This window comes from Erinaceus europaeus, chromosome 5, assembly GCF_950295315.1.
Source record: "Erinaceus europaeus chromosome 5, mEriEur2.1, whole genome shotgun sequence".
Lineage (NCBI taxonomy): Eukaryota > Metazoa > Chordata > Mammalia > Eulipotyphla > Erinaceidae > Erinaceus > Erinaceus europaeus.
In genome coordinates this window covers 127,260,807-127,284,231 of record NC_080166.1, presented here as the reverse complement: position 1 = coordinate 127,284,231, position 23,425 = coordinate 127,260,807, and the positions used below count along the sequence as shown (strand labels likewise).

Below are 23,425 nucleotides of genomic sequence, written 5' to 3'. Positions count from 1 at the left end.
CATCACCGCTGCTAGTTCCCTTCGCTTGCTTGTGAGGGTCTGCAGCCTAACAGATGAGGGCTAGAGTGCACCTGACTGCTACCACTCCGCTGTCTCCTTGAGTCCTTTTGTTTGTTTTCACAACTGCACTGAAATATGAGTTTCTTTGAATTTGGAAAGGACCTGAAGGTTTTTATAGGCCCCCTGGCTCAACCTCTCACCCGTTGTTAGACATGTCCTATACTCAAAAAGTCACAGGCAAAATGCCACCAATCCTGGTGCCTTGGCGGCTTCATGACATTAAGTGGCTACGCTCAAGCATCTTTTGAGAGATGCAGACACAGACCTCAGGCAACCCATTTTGCCCTCTTGCTGAGTGCTAAAAGGCTTTATTTAACACACTGTGGTCTACACCATCACGGCCCTTCTTCTGACAGATTCCAATTCGTTCACCCTTGACAATTATCCTTTTCATTCTCTCCAAATAAAAGTAGGTTTTCTTTTGCCAGTCTCTGCTCAAATTAAATAAGCAATGGTTCCTGATGAAAATAAAATCCCAGAGCTGAGTGTTGGCACAACCAGTTGAGTGCACCTGCTACCATGCACAAGGACCCGGGTTCAAGCCCCTGGCCCCCATCTGCAGGGCGGAAGCTTCAAAGGTGGTGAAGCAGGTCTGCAGGTGTCTCTCCCTATTTCCCTGTGGACAAACGCTCGTCTCATTCACATGAATTTTGCACTACTGTGCCCGTGGGCAGGGTGGCATAGTGCACTGATTCACAGACTGGCTCTTCTAAGCCGCCCAGCCTGCTGAACGCAGGGACGCAGCACTAGCAACGCTGGCCGGCGGGTCGCCTCTGGCTGAGGGAGCTTTATGCATGGCTCGGCAATGGTCCCTTCTCAATTTCTCTCTGTCCTATCAATGGGAGCAGTGGATTTGTAGTGCTGACACTGAGTCCCAGAGATAACCCTGGTAGTAAAAATAAAAATAAAAAGTCCTTGGCAATGCTTAAATAGGTAGAGGGGAAAGAAAGCAACTCTTGACCTCATCTCTGTGAGAATCATCACGACGACTACTTTGGTGTTTACCAACTTAGGTGGTTTGCATATGTATAGAAATTCAGAATATTTACCAAAGATGTTCATTAGATGTAATGTTCATATGATCTCATTGAACTTTCTACACCAGTACATGAAGGATATCACATTGATGGCTACATAGGATTCTCTTTTGTAAAAAAAAAAAAAAAAAAAAAAAAAAAAAATCTGTAACTGCTCCGTGACCTAAGTAACTCCTTCTCCATCCTGCACAAAGGTTTGTCCCTTCAAGGTTTTCACTAACAGAAATAGTAATTAGATGAACCGTACCCAGAGGCGGAATTTTCTTTCTCAGAGACACACGTGTGTGTGTATCCAGACACAGCTTTGGACCAGAAAAACCACATGTCAAGGTTGGCTCATCAGACACACACACACACACACACACACAGACACACACACACACACACACAGACACACACACACAGACACACACACACACACACACACACACTTTCAACAAACTTCCAGAAATGTGTACTAGTGCCAACAGTGCCTGGGATTCATAGAGTCTTGTGGCACATCTGAAGAAAGGTTGTTCCTGGCTAGGAGTTGAAGGCTTCTATCACAGTCTGGCATGAAACCTCAATACTTCTTTTAAAGATGGAAAACATGAACTCCATCAGGCCACCCTCTTCCTCTACACTGGCTTATTTTGAAGTGACTAAATATTTCATCTTAAAAGGGCATTTCTGGGAACTTAGTTTGAATAATGAGAGGAAACCACAATCCTCTGCTCTTGCTGTTGATTTCAGGATGTGTTCTGAAGAACAGAGAGAAGTTGGTAAATGTAATAAAAAAAACTAAGAAGAGGGAGTCGGGTGGTCGCGCAGCGGGTTAAGCTCACATGGTGTAAAGCGCAAGGACCGGCGTAAGGATCCCAGTTCAAGACCCTGGCTCCCCACCTGCAGGGGAGTCACTTCACAGGCGGTGAAGCAGGTCTGCAGGTGTCTTTCTCTCCCCCTCTTTGTCTTCCCCTCCTCTCTCTATTTCTCTCTGTCCTATCCAACAATGACGACGACATTAATAACAATAATAACTACAACAATAAAACAACAAGGGCTACAAAAGGGGAAAAGAAAAAAAAAACCGAGAAAGGATGCTATGCTCAGAGTTAATTGGGGGCACACTTGGTTGAGTGTACACGTTACGGTGCACAAGTACCTGGGTTCAAGCCCTTGGTCTCCTGCAGGTGGGACTTTTCGAGCAGTGAAGCAGAACTGTAGGTGTCTCTCCCTCTCTCTCAATTTCTTTCTGTCTCCATCCAATAAAGTTATAAATTTAAAAAACCGCAGCAAAGTTAACTGGGATACTCCACATCAATGTATATAATCTGCTTCCATAGGAATTAAGAGATCACATTACGTCAGACTGTATCAAAAGCTGATATACCAAGATTCCCAGTAGTATGATCACTCAGTTCTCAAACATGCTCCTGAAGAGCCATTTGAGTGAGAAAAATACTTGCAAAAGACACATGATGAAGGACTGTTATCTGGACACGCAAAGGAACTCTTTAAAAAATTCAACAATGAGAAAGCCAACTACTGATAAGACAAAACTGGAAAAGCTTATCAGGCATCTTTCCAAAGGACTCTGGGGAAGGAAGAGGAAGAGAAGGGAAAGGAGGGAGGGAACGGAGGGCTTTGGGGTTCTGGTGCATGGTGGCGGCAAAGGGCCTGAATAAGGCCGAGTGTGTTCTGCAGACAACTATCACAGGGAGATGGGGAACTTTATCAATGTGTCCACAATGTACTGCTAACCGCTAACCCCTCAATAAAATGACAGAGGACAATGAAAACAATTTAAATATTGTTAACTACTTATCTATTGGATAGAGAAATCAAGAGGGAAGGGGAAGGCAACAAGGAAGAGAGACAAACACCTGCAGCACTGCTTCACCACTTGCAAAGTTTCCCACCTTCAGGTGGGGATGGGGGCTTGAACTTTGGTCTTTGCACACTGTAACATGTGCATTCAACCAAATGTGCCACCATCCAGCTCTGAAAAACGGCAATATTCAAGTGACAAATCAGTATATGAAATGCTTGTGTAACAACGTAACCATTTGAATGGTCCAAGTCCTGAATGGCGACAACAGCAAGTGCAGGCGGGGATGTGGCACGACTGACACTCTCACCCATCACTGTGGGAATCCAAGATGGCGCCAACACTTTGGTGGTTTGCTACACACTTTTTTTTTTTTTTTTTTTTAACCAGAGCCCTGCTCAGCTCTGGCTTATGGTGGTGTGTGGGAATGAACCTGGGACTTTGGAGCCTCATGCTTGAGAGTCTCTTTGCATAACCATTATACTATCTACCCCACCGTTACACACTCTTGACACAGGACTAGTAATCCTTGGTACCAATCCAAAGTTGTTGAAAATGTGCGGTTTACACAAAAACCGCACAAAGGAATTATTGGAGCAACTTTGTTTATGGATTGACACAACTTGGGAGGCAACCAAGATGTCCTTCAGAGGGTGACAGATAAAGTGACGGGTGAACCCAAGGAACGGGGATATTTATTATTCAGAATTAGACATGTGGGGCTACAAAGGGAAGAAAAAAACTGTTGAGGTCTTTGCAATCCATCTATGTGACAAAGGACTTTTCTGTCAAAACTGTATAGATAATTTCTACCAAATATAAAACAAAAGGTAATGAATTTACATGGATAAAATAGTTCTTAAAATAAGATACCTAAATGGTCATTAAGTATATGAACAATAAGAAAAAAAAAGAAAGCAAACAATGGTTGGCTTCTTCTGACACAGTCATGTCTAACTGACATTCAATCTACATTTTAATGTACATTCAATCACCCAATGAAAAAACAATGTCTATGTCATTTTAAAATCTGTCCACAAAGTCTGCTTCCTCTTGCATAACTTAAATAGCAGGGGGAAATTTTAGCTTGGAGATATCTATGAAGAACACATAGCTCTCATCTATCAGCAATAAAGGTGTCTGGACATAAAAGAGGCCTTTTTTTTTTTTTTACTCTTTAGTGAGAGTTGAAATCTGAAACCTGTGCATAAAAAAAGAATAAACAAAAACAGGTCCAACTGTTCTACTTAAGAATAAATTGAGTTAACTGCACAGTGATATGCAAGCTATTAGAAGTATTATCTAAATTTCTATCTGGAGTAAATGAAAGGATATGTCCTTTCAGCACTTGTTCATTTGAGAAGTCATGGGGAAAAATGTTTATCACTGAAAATTCACATGTGTCTGAGGTAGAGTTAAAATTCAATTACAAATAATTTTTCAAAGCAACACCTGGATGAAGATTTAAAAGGTGCCTCAGAGCTCTGAAGAAACAGACTGTTTTCAAATTTAAGCTTCTCAACAGAAGTGCGTGTGAGAATGCTGGAATAAGATCGTGGGATACTTACTGCCGAGAAGTTTATCAAATGCAAACATCGCCAAAGTGAAACCTGAATCATTTGCTCAAACCAAAAACAATTTCTCTAGCCCAATTTTCTAGAAAACTCAGGTCATCAGCACACAGAAAGAACATCAAGGACGTGTGACATGCTGTAAACGGATTCGTTCAATAGACATAAGATGGCTTGGTTACGTCTATTAAGAACTTTTTTTTTTCCAGTTGAACCAGGAGAAACAACAGGTGACAGATGGAAAAGGCAAAAACAAACCAATGGACAAGGAGGAACAAAGCTGAAAACAATCATCTGTGGCAGAGATGATGGCACCCAACAGAAAATGTTGATGAAGCCAATGTTAAGAGCAAAAGGCGTTAGGTACCCAGGTCACTGCAGGGGGGGGGGGGGGGGGGGGGACCGAGTCTCCAATAATCTCTGAGTGTTACCAGATGGTTACAAGGGGCGAAGTAACTGCATGTAAGATATCTGTCTCTGTTTTCACTTAAGAAACCCTTTCATTTCTGTAGGGGAGACAGCCTAATGGTTATGCAAACAAACTGTTATGTCTTCAAGGTCCCAGGTTCAATCCCCTGCACCACCATAAGCCAGAGCTGAGCAGTGCTCTGGTAAAAACAAAGAAGCCCGTTCATTTCCGAAAGAACTCATTTCTTCCCTCCCGCCGCCCCCTCCAGCCTCTCCAAACTATCTAATCTACCTTCTATGCCACTTGCAAAACAATCATCTGAAACCACTGCTTTTAGTCTTCTCTCCATTCCCCGCCACTACCACCAAACTACCTAAGGAAAAAATACGGTGGTCCACCAATGACCAGCTCACGTCTATCCCCTTGGTTACTAGTGAAGGCCAGTGAGTTGGGCCACTGGCTAAAATGAACATGCAGCGAGGTCTGCTTGGGCAAGAGTGCTGGATTTGGAGAATCTAGGAATAAGCCCCAGCTTTGTTTGGATGTGTCACATGACCCTTCTCAGTCTCCCTGTGAGATGAAAATCTTTACCACACTCCGGTAGGGGATTAAGGGAGATGAGGTGTGACTTCGCCGACACTAGGCGGCACTCAGAGAGGAGAGGCCCTTGCTAAGCTGCCCACCTGAGTGATCCTTTAAACGGCATAGATACTGCAACATGCTCCAGACATGCTGGTCATTTTTTTCTAACTGGCTAAGTCAGTTCTAAATTCTTAAATGTATATAAAAATGTACAAACTAGGGACTCAGGCGGTAGCACAGCGGGTTAAGCACACGTGGTGCAGAGTGTAAGGACTGGCAAAAGGATTCCGGTTCAAGCCCCCAGCTCCCCACCTACAAGGGAGTCGCTTCGGTGAAGCAGGTCTGTAGGTGTCTTTCTCTCCCCATCTCTGTCTTCCCCTCCTCTCTCCATTTCTCTCTGTCCAATCCAACAACAATGACATTAACAACAAAAATAATAACTATAACAATACAACAAGGGCAACAAAAGGGAATATTGTTTTTAAATGTACAAACTAGCTGATATCTTAGGTTCATACTCTGGCTTTCATTATTTTCTGGAAACGGTGGACATCTAGTCCAAAGACCACCAATCTTTACAGAAAAGACAAACAGGACAGATCCTATTTGCTCGAGCAGCAGAAGCTGACAATTTACCACCTCCTCCAAACACAAGTCCTGTTCCTTACTCTGTTTACTGTCTTACTCTAAACCCTAAGGCAACATGGGGTCAAAGAATATATGGGGGGGGGGGGGAGGAACATCAGTAGTTCAGAAACAAAACTCTTTATTGCCTTAAACCTCTGAAGTCTCATTTGCGTTCCCAGGACTCTTGAGGGCCATGAATGTTTTATCTGTAGCCGGATGGCCAGAGCTAAAATCAGTTCTTGACACTCTCAAACAAACAAAATAGAATGAGCTAAGGAGGTGAGGAGCCTCAAATGGGACTGTTTTCCATGTCGTCCTCAACATTTCGAGTAAGGGCAATGACACAGGAGTGATGCCAACACACCTATGGTCACATGGGTGAGCATGCTACCGATGGCGCTGTCTGTCTGGCTATCTGTCTTCTTTGTCAGGCCTTATACTCTGGCTGACATGCCTCAACTGCTCCAGGGTCTCCCGAGACCTGGGAGGAAAAATGGCCCCCACAGAGGACGAATGCAGCGACCCAAACGGGCTTTTGTTCATTACCCAACAAGCAGCTGATGTCAGTTTGCCTGGAGTTGCAGGTTCACACGGGAGAAAAAGAAAGCAGTCTGTGCTGGTGTGTGAAGACATGTGGGCCGCATGTAACTTTAAGGGGGAGGTTTTGGATTCTATAGCTTGATACATAACATCACTGGAAATTTCAGTTTTGCTATGGGCAAACTCAAGATAATATGCTATTGTTCTTGATCTAATGACTGTTGTTGAGAACAACAACAAAATGCTTTGAGAGACTGTTCCACGGCACAGTGTTCCTAGATAGCGGCCAGGGGCTTGAGCCCTGGTCTTCCGCATGGGAAAGTGTGTGCTCTACCTACCAGGTGAGCTCTCTCCCAACTCCTAAACTTTAATTTTTAACCTGTCTCCCAGATAACAAGCATCCTTAGTACATGAACCCAGCTACTGCCCCCTGAACTAAAGGCCTTTAAAAATGCTTTGCAAAAATAAACAATTCTGCTTAAAGGTATTCCACAACCAGACACAAAGATTTTGTTTCCAGGGAGGGTCAAGATGGACTAAGTGTAAGGAGGTCAACATGTGAGCAGTCAGTCAGAAAGACAGGCCCTGGCCTTCAGTCACACTGCAGTGCATCAAAGACTCCTTTTCAAAGGAGGCGCCTACCTACTAAAAGCAACTTGGGGGGAGGAATGGAAGAAGAGGGGAGGGGAAAATATGGTGAAACTTAGAAATAAAATTGTGGTTTAATGTGCTTCTGTCTAAATATAATTAATTCAACCCTGTCAAATATATATTCCTTTACAGTTCATTTTGGCATAGCAGAAGGCTAAAGATAGCTTAACATACTGCTCAAGGCAATAGTATGCAAATGAGATGGTTGAAATCACAGAATTATTCTGTTGTCAGTGTTATCTTTTAGACAAAGACAAAACTTTTTTTTTTTTTTTTCCTGAATTCAGTGTATTAAAAAGCCCTGTTGGGAGTTGGGTGGTGGTGCATCGAGTTAAGCCACATAGTATGAAGCACAAGGACTGGCACAAGGGTTCCGGGGGGAGTGGCTTCACAGGCAGTGAAGCAGGTCTGCAGGCGTCTGTCTTTCTCCCTCTCTTACCCTTTCTCCAATTCTCTCTGTCCTATCCAAAACAACAACAACAACAAAAAAAAAAACAACAAGAAGGCCACCAGGAGCCGTGTATTCCTAGTGCAGACACCGAGCCCCAGCAAATAAATAAATAAATAAATAAATAAATAAATAGCCCTGCCAACACATGCATGTGAAATGAGCAACAAAGACTCTTATAGTCGTCTCCCCCTCACACACTGCAGTGCTTTTTGGTATGTATGAAGAGGTCTACTGGCCACGCAACTTTCACAACGGAACAGTAGTGCTGCGTAGTCGCTGAGATGATGTCAAGCCCCTGCTCCCCGCCTGCACTTCCAGAGGAAGCTTCACAAGTGCGGGAGGAGCGCCGCAGAGGCCTTTCCTTCTCTCTGCCTACCTCTCGGTCTCACCTCTATCAGCGGAGGAAGCTTCACAAGTGCGGGAGGAGCGCCGCAGAGGCCTTTCCTTCTCTCTGCCTACCTCTCGGCCCACCTCTATCAGCGGAGGAGGAGGAGGAAGAAAGTGAGAAAACTGATAGGGAAAATAAAATAAATAAAATAGGATAAAATAGGGAGTAGGGAGCATAATGGTTTTATGCAGAGACTCTCATGCCTGAGGATCCAAAGTCCCAGGTTCGATCCCCCTGCATCACCATAAACCAGAGCAAGCCGTGCTCCAGTTACAATAAATAACAAAATAAAAATGAATAAAAATAAATAAATGGATATATCTGACTTTTTAGACATGTTTCTTGTTACTCCGTTAGTTATCTCGCCCGCATTGCCGGGATGAGACTGGGATGTGGGCAGCATGAACTCATCCCAGTTAGATGATAAATACCCGAGCTGAGCTCTCCCCAGATTAACACTTAGCGTCTCGGCAGAAGAGAAGGGTCAGTCCGGCCCGCACAAAGAAATACGGAGTTAAACAGCTGCAACACGTCCTGTACTTAATCGGTTCGTGACAAATTCAAGAGTGGGTGTGTCCAGAATAAAATGATCTGGACAGACAGAGCACACTGAGGTTTTACTCAGACAGAGAACTGCAGAGATACCTGGGTAAAGAGGGGAATGCTACTAGTAGGCACTGAGTCATCAGTGTCACGGAGGATTTCCACACTTGCGTTACTCATTCTGAGGGGACTTGCTTCTAGGAACGCCGTGAGGGGCAAGCACTCAGAACGCTTTAAGCAAAGGCCCGCAGTGTTCCTCCAGGGTAGGTTTGCTGAGTGAGTTTAAGCTGGCTCTGGCTGTGGTCACCTCTATCTGTTTCTACCAGCCTAAAGGCAGAGTGGAGTCACTGTGATCCTGGACAGCTGCAGCAAGGATCCCCCTCCTCCACATCCTGCGGGAATGACGGCTGACTCCTACGGCAACAGCCCCTTCTCTGCTCTACTTTCCACAAGAGGGGAGCCAGCCTTCCTGGTTGGAGGGAACCGAGTTACACCCACAGTTTGTCCAAGGATGACAAACAGTAATATATGCTTCCATTAGAGGTGCACTTTCTGTATCATCTTATCCAGTAGGAAAAGAGTGGGAGTGAAATGTTAGGGGACGATGACCAGAGGGTTGGTTCCCTGAACCCCAGTGCCACTGGGACCAAGAACTTCTGTGGCCAGGAACCTTTGTTTATTATACCATCATCAAGAGGGAAGAGATTCCGGAGAACACCTGAGGAAATCTGGCACAGTTTCTCTCAACTGCGAGGGAAGAGGAAAAAGGAAGGACAACTATGGGACGATTATAAAGAACTGGAACACATGAACTTGATGAAGAAAAAAAGGGGGGGTGGGGGCGTGGGCAGTGGTATACCAGCTAAGTACACATAGTACTAAGCACAAAGAGCTATGCAAGGACCCAGGTTTGAGCCCCTGCTTCCCACCTTAGGGGGGTTGCTTCACAAGCAGTGAAACAGGTCTGCAGGTGTCTTTCTCCCCCACCCATCTCAGCCCACCCCAATTTCTTTCTGTCCTATCGGATAAAATAGAAAAGGAAAAAAATGGCTGCCAGGACTAGCACTGAGCCCTAGTGAGAACCCTGGAGGGGGAAATATATATATATATGAAGAGAGAGAACCCATAACTATAACCTTGTGAGAACTAGAGCGGTTACTACTGGGACAGCAGAGGAGACAAAGAACTTTGGTGGTGGGAGTGATACCTTTGGTGATAGGAATATACCCTACTATCTTGCAATCTTGTCAATCACTTATAACAATATTTAAAAAGCTGTTTTAATCCAGAAAAGTAGGAGTTTCAGTGACCGAGGCAGCAGGGAGAGTCGGTGAGAGCGCTCAGGACGGTGTGCTACTCTGCTGTGCGCACCACCCAGGGTTGAGCTCGGCCCCCAGGACCCTGAAGAAGCTTCGGGGTTGTGGTGTCTCTCACTCTCTGCCTCTCAAAAACAAAAATAAAAGCAAACACACACACAAAGTAGCGGCACTAATGTGCAGCGGCTTCCTGGCACTGCCGGGGAGTAGGAAATGGAGAATGACAGTCGCTTCCAAAAGGGGCAAGTCCTGTTAGTTTTCCTTCCAGTGAAAGCAACACGCTGCCAAAGTTCCCAAGCTGTGCGTGACACATCCGTGGAGTGGGTCCGGAGGAGCTTTTCACAACAGTGAAGGAACACAGAAGAAAGCAAGCAGAAAACACGTCTCGGGCAGGCTATTGTTTCGTGAACCCTTATCGTGTCTGTGTGCCATCACCAGGTCCGCAGCATTTCTCACCGGGCCCGTGGTGACGGTGGGAAAGCTACTGCCGGGTGAACATACAGGAAAGGACAGAGGCGTGTCACTTTTCTCAGTTTTCTCTTGGGGTTTTGACAGCCACAAAGCTCAAAGGTGATCGAGATGGAACGACAAAGCAAGCTGATGGTGATGCACACAGACAACAAGGTGGTCTGTGATCAGAGTCTGCAAGCGCCGCTGCTGTTAAACTATCAGTTGTGCCCAAAACAACCGGCAGATACAACGCAGTGACACTCTGCAAGACTCCAGCAGCATCTTCATATGTGCAGAAGCAGCAATTCAAAAATATGGTACCAGAGAGCCTATGCAATCCTGAGACAGAACGAAGCTGAAGGCGTCACAGTTATTGATTCAAAACTACAATGTAAAGCTACGGTGACTCAAACAGTGTGGTAATGATGCTTTAAAATAAAAGAACACAAAGATCACTGGGGCAGAACGGAAGACCCAGAAATAAGTTCATACATATAGGATTGACTAATTTACAACAAAAGAACCACAAAAACGTGCAATGGGGGAAAGGATAATCTGTCCCATCGATGGGGGTGGAGAAATCAGACGGCATCGCACTGAGAATAAGACTCGATTACAAGTTATATCGTTGATGATTTTCAACTTGAAATGGTGTAAGACTTGAACATAAAAAATGAAAAGCATATGCTAGAAAAAAATATAAGAACTAAGTGGCCTGAAGCCAGTCTCTTGTTATCTGATTATTTATTTACTTATTTTATTTTTGCATAGAGATAGAGAGAAATTAGAGGGAAGGGGGAGAGAGGGAGGGAAGGGGAGTGGGGGGAGAGAGCGAGACACCCTGTTGTGCTACTTAGGAAGCTTCCCCTCTACAGGTGGGGACCGGAATCTGGGTCCTTGCACACTGCTAAGCATGTGCAATCAACCATGTGTTCCACGCCGTCCCACCATAGCAGTCTTGAGTGTTTAGGTCTGATGTCAAAAGGCAACCGAAGGAAAAGCAGCCAAGCTCTCAGGCTCCTGCACAGCAAAGGAAATCATCAGGAAAACGAAGTGCAACTACCTACAGAATGGAAGAAAACACTTATACTCCTCTATCTGGAAAGGGGTAAACATCCACAGTATACAAAAAACAAAACAAAACAAACAAAAAAACCACACAAGACTTAATGAGAAAAAATAGCAGCCAGTCTGATTTCAAAACTGACAGACAAATTTCCATAGAAGAGATGCAGATGGCCACGGTACATGAAAAGGTCCCTCATTAGCCATCAGGGAAACGCAAAGCAAACCAGAGAGATGCCACATCACACCTGCTCAAAAGCTTCACATTATCAAACAGATGAGAAGTAACAGGTGTTCACAGGCTGTGCAGAAAGGGGGCCCTTGTGCTGGCAGTGGAAATGCAAACTGGAGGCGCCAACATGGAGAACAATGCTGAGATTCTTCAAGACTCTAAAAGCAGGATTCCCATCCAATCTAGTGTTCCTGCTTCTGGGTACTTACCTGAAGAAAACAAAATTACTGTCATTTTTTTTCCCACTCCAGGGGCTTTGTGTTTCTGTGTGGCTCCATAATTCCTGGTGGACTCACTTTTTTTTTCCCCCAGATAGAGGATATGAGAGAGAGAGAGAGAGAGAGAGAGAGACACCAGCACTGCTCCACCACTCTGAAGCTCCCTCCTTTTTTGGGTGGTACTCCTATGTGGTGGCCGGGGGCTTGAACCTAGGTCCTCACACGTAGTCAAGTGTGTGTGTGCTACTCAGCAAAAATTAGCAGTCTGGAAGAGATTTGCAGGCCTAAGTTCAGGTCAGCATTATTGACAATAACCAAACGCATGGGGACAATAAAACGTCTATACAAGACGAAGGGATAGAGAAACCTAGTGAGTGTATACAGCACTGCCACAAAGAGGAAGATCTTGCCCCCTGCACCAGGGATGGGCTCGAGGCCCTTATGCTAAGTGAAGGATGTCAAGAAGACAACTATTGTATGATCTCACTTCTATGTAGAAATTAAAACAAACAAACTCACAGATCCACAGAAGAGAGTGGGAGCTAGCAGAAGCAGGTGTGTGTGTGGTATGTGAAGCCAGTCAAAAGGCACAAACTTACAGTTATAAGATACCTAAGTCCTGGCAAAGTCAGGTGCAGTGTGATGGCTAAGTAATAATACTGCATTGCATATTTTAAAGTCACAAAGAATAATAATAAAAAAAAACAGTAAAAGTTTTCATCACAAGGAAACAAATTATGCGTGGTGATGGCTGTTAACTTACTGTGACGGTCAGTTCCCGACACAGGCACACACCTAACCATGATGTTTTCTGAGAAGTGACACAAGCTTTTACAATGAGCAGTTTTTGAGAAAGATTATCAGGGACATACAAAAGTAAATGAAATCTTAAAATCTTAAAACCTGTGAAAGTAGTTAAGTCCCCGTAGTAAGCCCCCTCTCCCCAACTGTACCTATTTCAGTATGTTTTCAAATCTAAAACATGTTAAAAAGGGACTAAGGAAATGTGTGAGACGACAGAATACTAACTACTCTGAGAGAATCACATTGAATGAGTTAAGTCAGAAGGAGAAGGAGAAATACTAGATGACTTCACATAGATGGAACTAAAGCGGCAAAGGAAAGGGCAGACAAGAGTGGGACTAGGAGCTTCTATTAGAATAAGGCTCTGAAGGGGGGAGGCAGGAGAGGGTTGAGAGAGTTTTGGTCTGGGGAGACAGCATAATGGTTCTGTAAAAGACTCATGCCTGAGGCTCCAAGGTTGCAGGTTCAATCCCCAGCACCACCATAAGCCAGAGCTAAGCAGTGCCTTGGTCCTTCTCTCTATATCTCTCATCAAAATATTGAGAGAGTTTGGGGTGCCCAGTACATCTTGTTGGTGGGGGTGGTATGCAGATACCTATCATGGGGAGGCAAGAAGCCATACTCATGTGCCAGCTGTCTCATAAACCAGTAATACCCCCAACACAGTGATTTGGTAAATGATTATTTATTAGAGAGAGAGACCGACCCCAGAGCACTGCTCAGCTCTGGCTTATAGTGCTGCTGGAAATTGAACCTGGGACATGAACAATTACGCTGTTCCCTAGCCCAGATAAAGATATTTTAAATACTTGTTCAAGAAAACAAACACAATGTATCCAATTCTGCCAGTTTGATTATCCAGTAGAAAAGTATATCATTTACAAGTCTACTTAAATCTACACACTGTAACCTACTTCATATAATGTATTCAGATAGAATTTTCAGCAGTGTGTAAAAAGTACATACTCAACATTAAGTCAATAAATGCAGAAGAATTAGAATTTGTGTTTACATTTACATGAAAGAGAGAGAGACAGTCACAGACCAGAACCCTGCTCAGCTCTGGCTTATGGGGGTACTGAGGATAAAACCGGAGACTTTATAGAGTCCCAAGCATGAAAGTCTGTTTGCTTAACCATTGTGCTGTCTCCCCAGCCCCAAATTCCAAAACCTCTTAATGTTCCGTTGTCACCAAGCTTCCCAAACTCCAGATACAGTTAACTGTTGAGACCTGACTCAGCTCCCCACCAGGCTATTCATTCTCACTCATGGAACAAAAGTCTTATCTGAAAATGTATTAAAAACCAGGTTAATGTAGGAGTTTGGTTTTTATTGGAATTCTCCTCCAAGGATAAAGACAAAGTAGTTGAACTATCAACCAGTATTTCTAAAGCAGTTTTTAATCTTTGAGAAGTATAAAATTAAATGTATTTAGTGTGTAACATACATGATGACAAAAATCTTAGCTACTACTGCTAATTTACCAATATTTCACTACACATTTTTCTGAAATGGAAGAGTCTAAAATCATAGCAATGCCATTGATATCACTTTGTGAAAAGGCTCAGTTTGAACTCCTGAAGCAGAATGCTGTGTTTAAGCTATTCAGCTTTATGTCACTCTGAGAGTAAATTCTGATATGATCAGCTACAAGTCTCACAGTAAAAAAGCAGTAATGCAAATATACATCTATATATGGTCTATTTTTGCACACTATTATATTTCAGGGTATATTTCCTATGGAAATATTCTCTCTGCGTGTCTACCTTTCTAACTATTCTGCCTCCACCAGTTCTATCTCATTTCAAAGTCTACTGCATGCAAACTCGAATATTGCTCCCCAAATCATTTAAGAGTATTTAAACAGTTTATACAATAGGTCATAAAAATGAAAGTAGGTCCACACATGCACAACAGTAAGTAAAAAGCAGAAAGAAACAAACAATTGGGACAAGTGTAAAGAGAAGCAAAGGAAATTTGAGAGTGGGACACACATCCTTCCTTTCCTGGAGGCTTAAGTTCTAAGGGCAAAAACTCAAGAGAAAACTGAGCAAAGGGAGGGGAGGTGCCATCATGGTTCTGCAAACAGACTCTCATGGCTGAGGCTCCAAAGCCCCAGGTTCAATCTCCAACACCACCACAAGCCAGAGATGAGCAATGGTCTGGTAAGGAAAAAGGAAAAGGAAAGAAAATGAGTGAAATATAGTTTAATTTCTAGGGAAAAAAAAATCCCATAAACTAAATATGGTATACAGGCTTTATGTTAAATTGTTTTATATATATATATATATATATATATATATATATATATATAGAGAGAGAGAGAGAGAGAGAGAGAGAGAGAGGGAGAGAGAGACAGCATTTCTTGCTTTTAAGTTCTTATTTATTTATTTACTGAGTGGAGACCTCCAGAAATCAAAAGAAAGGGAGAGACAGACACCTGTAGCACTGCTTCACAACCTGTAAAGCTTCCTCCTGCAGGTGCACTCAACCAGGTATGCCCCCACCTGGCCCCTAGATACACTTTTACATATGTATATATTATATATGCATGAATACATATACATAATGTTATGAGAACCATCTCACTGTGCCATATAGAATCTTCTAGAAGATATGTACCACTGCTAGAAAGCCACAGGAAATAACAAGTTTCTGACAGTGGCAGCTCTTCCTGTTGGTTGCGTCATCTAGAGATGTTCTGTTGGTCCATCTTTCTCTAGTGTTTAATTAATTACCTGGCCTCCCTTCCCCCACACACACAAAAAAAAAAGTCCTAGAGAGTAACAGTCACACACTTGCCTGGAGGCCTGCAAATATTCGGTCTTGCTCAGCAGTCATGTCACCATTCAAACCACACATTCCTCCCTGTCAGGGGAATTACCCACATGCAGGGGAAGCTGGTATTTTTTTCCATGCAGTAGAATGTCTGGCTGGCTCCTAAAATTACTTTTGCTCCCTCTCCCTTAAAAGAAAAAAAAAAAAAAAAAAGCTATCATGTTTCCTCTGGCCCACTATCATCAAATCTTAACTAGACAAAACCCACAGGTCATTAACTGCTGACTCTTTTTTTTTGTTTTAAATATTTATTTATTGGATACAGATAGCCAGAAATCAAGAAGGAAGAGGGTGACAGAAAGGGAGAAATATAACACTGCTTCACCAATCGTGAAGCTTTCCCCCTGCAGGTGGGGACCAGGGGCTCGAACCCAGGTGATGTGCACTCAACCAGGTGCGCCACCACCCAGCCTCATGACTACTGACTCTTTAGTGCTCATATTCAATACTACCTCTTCTCTCATCTCAACTGAATACAAGTACTTGGGAGTGTCTGAGCTAAAGTGAAATCATTTACTCTACAAAGTTAAAAAAAAAAAAGAAAGAAGGAAAGAAGGAAAGGGAAGGGAAGGGAAGGGAAGGGAAGGGAAGGGAAGGGAAGGGAAGGGAAGGGAAGGGAAGGGAAGGGAAGGGAAGGGAAGGGAAAGGAAAGGAAAGGAAAGGAAAGGAAAGGAAAGGAAAGGAAAGGAAAGGAAAGGAAAGGAAAGGAAAGGAAAGGAAAGGAAAGGAAAGGAAAGGAAAGGAAAGGAAAAAGGAAAAAGGAAAGGAAAGAAAAATCTCCAGCCCTGGGATGGCAACAAGAAAACCACTATTTTACAGTTTAGTAAAAACAAGTTTCTGTCTCGGGAAAATACTCAGGGCTACAATGGGACTCACAGTACTGGGTTCTGGAGCTCAGAGGCCCAGTTTTGGAGGACAGTTTCCTGGGGAGGGAGGTGTATGTGAAGCAAGGGCTGTTGCAGACTCCAGAAGCTTCCTGTTAACTTGGGATGGGACAGAAATCATTGGGGGTGTTCCTTTGCCTCTCCCATGACACCACTCCACCCTGGGCCAGAGCTCCAGGGGAGCAAATAGCTCTCTTTTAGAATAACTGGCTACTGACTGAGAGAAAAAAGGTAGTCTAGCGGGCTGGGTGGTGACACACCTGGTAGAGAGCCCATGCTACAATGCTCTAGGACCTGCAGGGGTTCAAGCCCCCGATCCCCACCTGCACAAGTAGTGAAGCCACGCTAGAGGTCAGTCTCTAAAATTAATAAATAAATTTGTATATTTTTAAAAGGGTACAATCTGAGGCCCGATGGTGGCACATCTGGTTAAGTGCACATATTACCATGTGCAAGGAACTGGGTTCAAGCCCCTGGTCCCTACCCACAGGGGGAAAGCTTCATGAGTGGTGAAGCAGTGCTGTAGGTCTCTATATATATCTCCTCCTTCCCTCTCCATTTCTTTCTATTCAAAATAAATATATAAAAAAATAAATAAAAGTATAGTCTATCGGGTGGGTCACTAACAAGTAAGCACTGCCATCACACAGCAGTTGTTACCGAGCTGTCAGAAAAGTCATGATGCATTTTTGCACGGGGAAACAGAAAACTTCTCCAACTCAGCAGGGCAAATCAACCTTCCTTCCTTCCTTCCTCCCTACATCCCTTCTTTCATCTCATTCTTAAAAGGCCCCACAGCATCTAGTCTACTGTGAGACAGGAAGGTCTCACCCATGTCTTGGGATTCTCAACCACATTCATTTCTAATGCATATTCCTGGTCATATTCACTTCTTTCCTGCCTTCTCTCTCTCTCTCTCCCTCTCTCTCTCCCTCTCTCTCTCCCCCTCCCTCTCCCACTCTCTCTCCCTCTCCCACTCCCTCTCCCATTCTCTCTCCCTCTCCCACTCTCTCTCCCTCTCCCACTCTCTCTCCCTCTCTCCCTCCCTCTCTCCCCCCCTCTCCCTCTCTCTCTCTCTCTCCCCCTCTCCCTCTCCCTCTCCCCTGCCTAGCAGGCCTCATCTGCTCTCCAAGTCTGAACTATGCACATGATCCTGGGTCTTTATAGTCATAAAAATGCTGACCTTTCAGGTTTTGCTCAAGAACCCTAATCACTGATTAGGTGCATCTATTTGCTTGATAACCAGCCCCCACCCCATAATCCTTTGGACTCGTGTTCAAAATGTCAAGGCTACATCTGTCCTGCCCTTCCCTGCCCCTTCTCCCACTCAGCTTGGTTAATTCATCTTCCACAACATCATATGCATCCATTCTTACCTTTTCCCCCTACTGGTGACTGCGCCCTATCAGAATGTTTGTATTTCCTTCTGATTCTGGTCTTGGGTCACCGAGCCATCGATCACATCACCATCGTTACGGTCCTCAATTATTGGTAGGAGGCTAGGCGGTAGCACACCTGGGAACCAGGTTTGAGCCTGGTTCCTGATCATGTTCCTCAAGTGCAGGATCAAGCACAAACCCTCACCTTCTGTCTTTCTAGTGTTGTGTCTTTTAGCCTTACCCCTCTCTCACACTCTGTAAGATGTCCTCCTAAATATCCGTCCATACTACAAGAGGGGGAAATGTTAGGGGAGAGGACCAGTGGCCTCTAAACCCTAATTCCATCAGGACCTGGAACATTTATCACCAGCAATCTTTGTTTTTATACCATCACTGAGAGGGAAGAGAATCTTGAGAACACCCGAGGAAGTCAGCTGTTTGTCTTATGTGAAAGAGAAGGGGAAAAAGAAAGAACACTCAGAAGTATTAGCAGGTGGAGGTGTGACTTAGAAAGGAAGTGAAGGGGCTGGGCGGCAGTACAGCAAGTTAAGTGCACATGGCGCAAAGCACAAGGACCAGCACAGGATCCCGGTTCAAGCCCACAGCTCTCCACTTGCAGGGGGGTTACTTCACAAGCGGTGAAGCAGGTCCACAGGTGTCTTTCTCTCCCCGTCTGTCTTCCTTTCCTCTTTCAATTTCTCTCTGCCCTATCCAACAACAATAACAATAATAATAAAAACAAAGACAACAAAAAAGGGGAAAAATAGCCTCCAGGAGCAGTGGATTTGTAGTGCAGGCACTAAGTCCCCAGCAATAACCCTGGAGGAAAAAAAAGAAAGCGAAGGCAATACCAGAGAAGTGAATAAAAATGTGTGTGTGTGTATACATATATATATATAGAGAGAGAGAGAGAGAGAAATACTATATGCTACACACACACAGATGTTATAGAGAAAGAGACACACCTGCAGCCCTGCTTCACCACTCATGAAGCTTCTCCCCTGCAGATGGGGGAATAGGGGATCAAACCTGGTTCCCAGGTGTGCTACCGCCTAGCCTCCTACCAATAACTTAATTGTTTTGTAGTTCCTCGGAGCCAGTCTGGCCACATGGTCTGGACTTAGTTGAGGAAGGCTGACTGCGCACAAGTGATTACATAAATAGCAGCACGCTGAGACCTAGGAAAAAAGACAAGCCGGGGTGGCATGAAGCTAACCTATGGTGGGAGACAGGACAGAGGAAGTTCTGGGGGCCAAGTGGTGGCGCACCTGGTAGAGTGCACATCACAGTGCACAAGAACCCAGGTTCAAGCCCCTGCTCCCTACCTGCAGGGGGGAAGCTTCAGGCATGGTGAAGCAGGACTGCAGGTGTCTCTCTCGCTTTACCTTTCCCTTCTCCTCTCAATATTTCTCTGCCTCTATCCAAAATAAATACATGAAACAAAATATTTTAAAGAACCAAATTTAAGGGAAGTAAGGTGGTAAAGTTATTCTTAATAAAGGAACAACAGTTGAAAGTTTTGTGAGCAATCTTGTGTTGAAGGTCGGACACCTGAAAATTTACTTTCTCCGAGGCTGCGCGGTAGTGTAGGGGGGTCGCTTCACAAGCGGTGAAGCGGGTCTGCAGGTGTCTATTTTTCTCTCCACCTCTCTGTCTTGCCCTCCTCTCTCCATTTCTCTCTGTCCTATCCAACAACAACAGTGGTAACAACAACAAGGGCAAAAAAATAAAAATAAAAAAAAAGGCTTTCAGGAGATGTGGGCTGTATGTCCTCTCCGGCGATGACTGGCTGGTGTGGCCCCAAGCCTCTCTGCGCTCCTGTTCCTTATGTGGCCATGATGACAAATGTCTCAGCTGTTGCACACAGTAGGCACAGCAGCTGGCAGGCAGAGGAGGAAAGCAATGACTGAATACCTCTCACAACAAATGATCTGTCTAAAATGATTGAGGTCTAGAGAATAAGGAGAAGATCGACTTCAAAAGTGATGTTTTGTTCTAAGTGGGAGGAAATAAAGAGCTAATACAGGAAGTGCTGGCTCTGGAGAAACACATGCTTCCTACGGGGAATGCCAGCTTTGGCACCATGCGCGCTTTCTGGAGTCTAGCGTGAGTTAACAGCCACAGTGCCTCCGGCTAGCACGACATGCTGTAGGCTGGGGGGCCGCAGGTCGAGGGCACGGGGAGGTGTAAATATTAGGACACAGAAGGGTCCAGGTCACTGAACTCCAGTGAAAAATGTTTAACAGCTCCTCAGCTGACCTATTCTTTTCCTTACCAGGGCACCGCTCAGCTCTGGCTTATGGTGGTGCAGGGAATTGAACCTGGGACTCTGGAGCCTAAGGCATGAGAGTCTGTGTTAATTATTTTGCTGTCTCCCAAGGCCTTACATTCAGAACTGAAGCTACTGAATAAAATCCTACCTGTATATGGAACCGTTAATATTTTTCTTCTTCCAGGGCCTAGTGCAAACAAGTGACTTTTTCTACTACACTACTACTCTGCACTAAATCTCAGACTACAAATCAAAGACAAAGAAGTGGTGTAGTAGATAAAGCCAAGGTCTGTTAAGCGTGAGGTCCTGAGTTTGATCCCTGGCACTGCATATGCCAGAGTGATGCTCTAGTTATTTCTCTTGTCTCCTCCACGAATTAATGTGGATAAACCTTAAAACAATGACAGCAAAGGAAACCACAGAGTTACGTGGCTCACACTTTCCAGTGACACTTTTGCTAAACTCTACTAACATTGGCATGCAACAGTATTTTAGGCTGTTTTGTTCTCTAGGGCATTGCATTTTATTTTAGTAGCAGTAGTATGGGGGAGTTAGGATCAAGGATTTGAGTCACTTACGCTTAGTCCCTTAAATATCATACATCTATGAAGCTCTCGCATCAGAATTGCTTCTGTGATATTGCAGTCATAATCTGTAACTCTGACTAAATAAGAAATGAAGGCTGAAGAAGTCAGAAGCTCTCAGATTCATGGATCTCAGGTCCCCATGCATGACAGGCCATGAAAATTTTCACTTTCTTTCTAGTTTGAAATTTAATTGAAGTGGTACCTTACACATTTTCCACTCCAAAGTAAATAACTCTTCAGGGAGTTTTGGAGGGGGTGGGTGACAGAGAGAGAGAGAGAGGGCTTCCTCTTTGATTTCACTTGTTGCACTTGGAATGAACGTCTGAACCACCCCTGAGCACATGTGACTTGGCCTTGGCTCTTTCACAATGAGGAAGCTCAAACTGGCTTCCAAAGTGATGGCGCCTACATTGCATCAGTGTAGGGATCTAGGCAAAATCAGTGAGGGAGGGAAAAAGGGGAAAAAAAAAACAAACACTGAATCCAAATCTTTAGCAATTATTATCTAGCAATAAGAACCTAACAGAACGGTAATGTGTAATTAAACAGTAATGAGAGAACGATCTTGTCCCAACTCCTAACCCTAACCACTTGCTATTAATATACATCACTGCGAATACCTGAGCGGACAGGGAAAAAAAAAAAAAAAAAAAAGACGCTCCACTGAAGGGAAAACAAACATTTCAAACTGTAGAAGCCCTCTCTTCCCAAAACGCATGCTGTCGAAAAAGAGCTTGTGGGGGGGGAAGGGGGGGCTTCTCTGCGCTCACTTTAAATGAGCTAATATTTGAGCCACACCTTGGGAGAAAGGTCTGTAGTTTCCAGGATTAGCCCCCCAACATGTTGTACTTACTTGGGGAGAGGGGAGGGAAATAAAGTCACTATATTAAAAAGAAATAACTATGCCACATGTGTAATCGGCGCTGTTTTCTCCACCCCACTAAGCGGTGGGGATGCTCAGTGGCCCCCAGCGCCTGGGCACCTTCCAGACCCGCAGGAGATGAGAATGGCCCTTTTCCCTCTGAACCTGTCCGTACCACCACCACCCTCTCCACCCCTGAGCCGTCCTTTTGCTGCCAGGCAGGCATGGCCAGGCCAGATTTGTCCCTTCCCTCTTTTTATTTATTTATTTTCCTTTTCCAAATGTCAGACCCGGTCCGAACACCCTCTCCACGTGTCCGTGCAAGAAGAGCTCCCTTCCTCCCCGCCCTTCCCCACCCCACCCCACCCCACCCCACCCCACCCCACCCCACCCCACCCCCGGCTCCCTACAAGTTTTTTAAACTTTCTTTCCTGTGGGGCTTCTTCTTCTTCTCTGCACCGGGGCTGCTGAGAATTTCCGGGAGACAAAGAAGCTGTGGGCTCCCGGGGTGGGGGGTGGGGGTGATGCCCAATTTGCCCAGTTGGGTGACAAAGCTCTCCAAATTTGAGATGATGATGATGATGATGATGATGATGATTTGGGGGGTGGGGGTGGTGATAAAGAGGGGAGAGGCACTGGGGCCGGCGTGCACCCCGCACACACACACACATGCAAACATGCGTTTTGCACAGCCTGAAGCTGCACAGCCCGGGTGCCTGCAGGGCTGCCCTCCCCCCGCGCCTCCGGGGCACCCCTGGGTGCTGTGGCCCCGGGTCCCGGCGCCCCCCGTGCTGCTTGCTCACCGCTTGACGCGGATGATCTGGTCCCGCATGGGCTTGATGTCCTGGAAGCTCTGCTGGTTGACCAGGCTGTAGACGAGGATGAAGCCCTGGCCGTTCTTGATGTACAGGTCCCGCATGGACGCGAACTGCTCGGTGCCCGCCGTGTCCAGGATCTCCAGCACCGACGGCGACGAGTCCACCTCGATCTCCTTGCGGTAGAAGTCCTCGATCGTCGGGTCGTATTTCTCGATGAACGTGCCGGTCACGAACTGCACGGTCAGGGCGGACTTGCCGACCCCGCCCGAGCCCAGCACCACCACCTTGTACTCGCGCATCGTCCCTCCTCCGCGCCCGCCGCCGCCGCCGCGACATAGACAGAGCTACGCCCGCTGCCACCGCCGCCCCTCCCGGCCGCCCCCGGCCCGGCCCCGGGCGCCGGCGCGCGCTGCCGCCACGCTGAGCATAGGGCCCCGGCCCGCGGGCGCCGGCTGCGAGGGAGCGAGCGCCGCCCCAGCCGCCCCAGCCGCCCCAGCCGCCGGCCCGCACTGCCGCCCTCTAGCCGCCGCCGCCGCCGCCGCCGCCCCGCGCCCCGCCCCGCGCCCCGCCCGCCCAGGAGCCGCCGCAGATCGCTCGAGGGGGCGGGGTCTGTGGAAAACCCCGCCTCCTCTCCGCAAACCCCGCCCCCGCCCGCGGCGCGCGCTCCAGACTAAACCTGCGCTGCCGCCCCCCGGGCTGCAGAACTGAGCATGCGCAGGACGACGCGACCCGCCCCGCCCCGGTGTGCCGAAGCAGCCCACCTGCCCGATGGGGCGGGGAGGGACGGAGAAGGCAGGGCAGCCTCCATCGGGCGCGCTCCTTTGAGGCTCGGGGTTCCCGCCCCAGGACGGGTGGGGACCGCTCACCGGCCACCGCCCAGGCGGCCAGTATGATTGAACTTCGGTTTCTTTTCTCTGTAGGCTGAACGAAGAGCGGCCCTGCGCACAAACGCAAGGAGAAGGAGCTTTCTGGGAAGCGTGAAGACCAGAAGGAAGGGACAGTGTGCCGTCGCCCGAAGCGGGGACAGCAGGAGG

The 23,425-nt window shown here is 46.0% G+C and overlaps 1 protein-coding gene across 1 annotated transcript in view; it reads right to left on the bottom strand.

Moving 5' to 3' along the window:
- Positions 1 to 22,913, bottom strand: part of RAP2A (RAP2A, member of RAS oncogene family) — a 32,964-nt gene extending 10,051 nt beyond the window's left edge. Inside the window, exon 1 of the mRNA XM_007521910.3 lies at positions 22,377 to 22,913. Within this exon, the coding sequence (XP_007521972.1) occupies positions 22,377 to 22,690 (314 nt within the window). The 5' untranslated portion in view covers positions 22,691 to 22,913. The remainder of the gene's footprint in view (positions 1 to 22,376) is intronic.
- Positions 22,914 to 23,425: the final 512 nt, after the last annotated feature.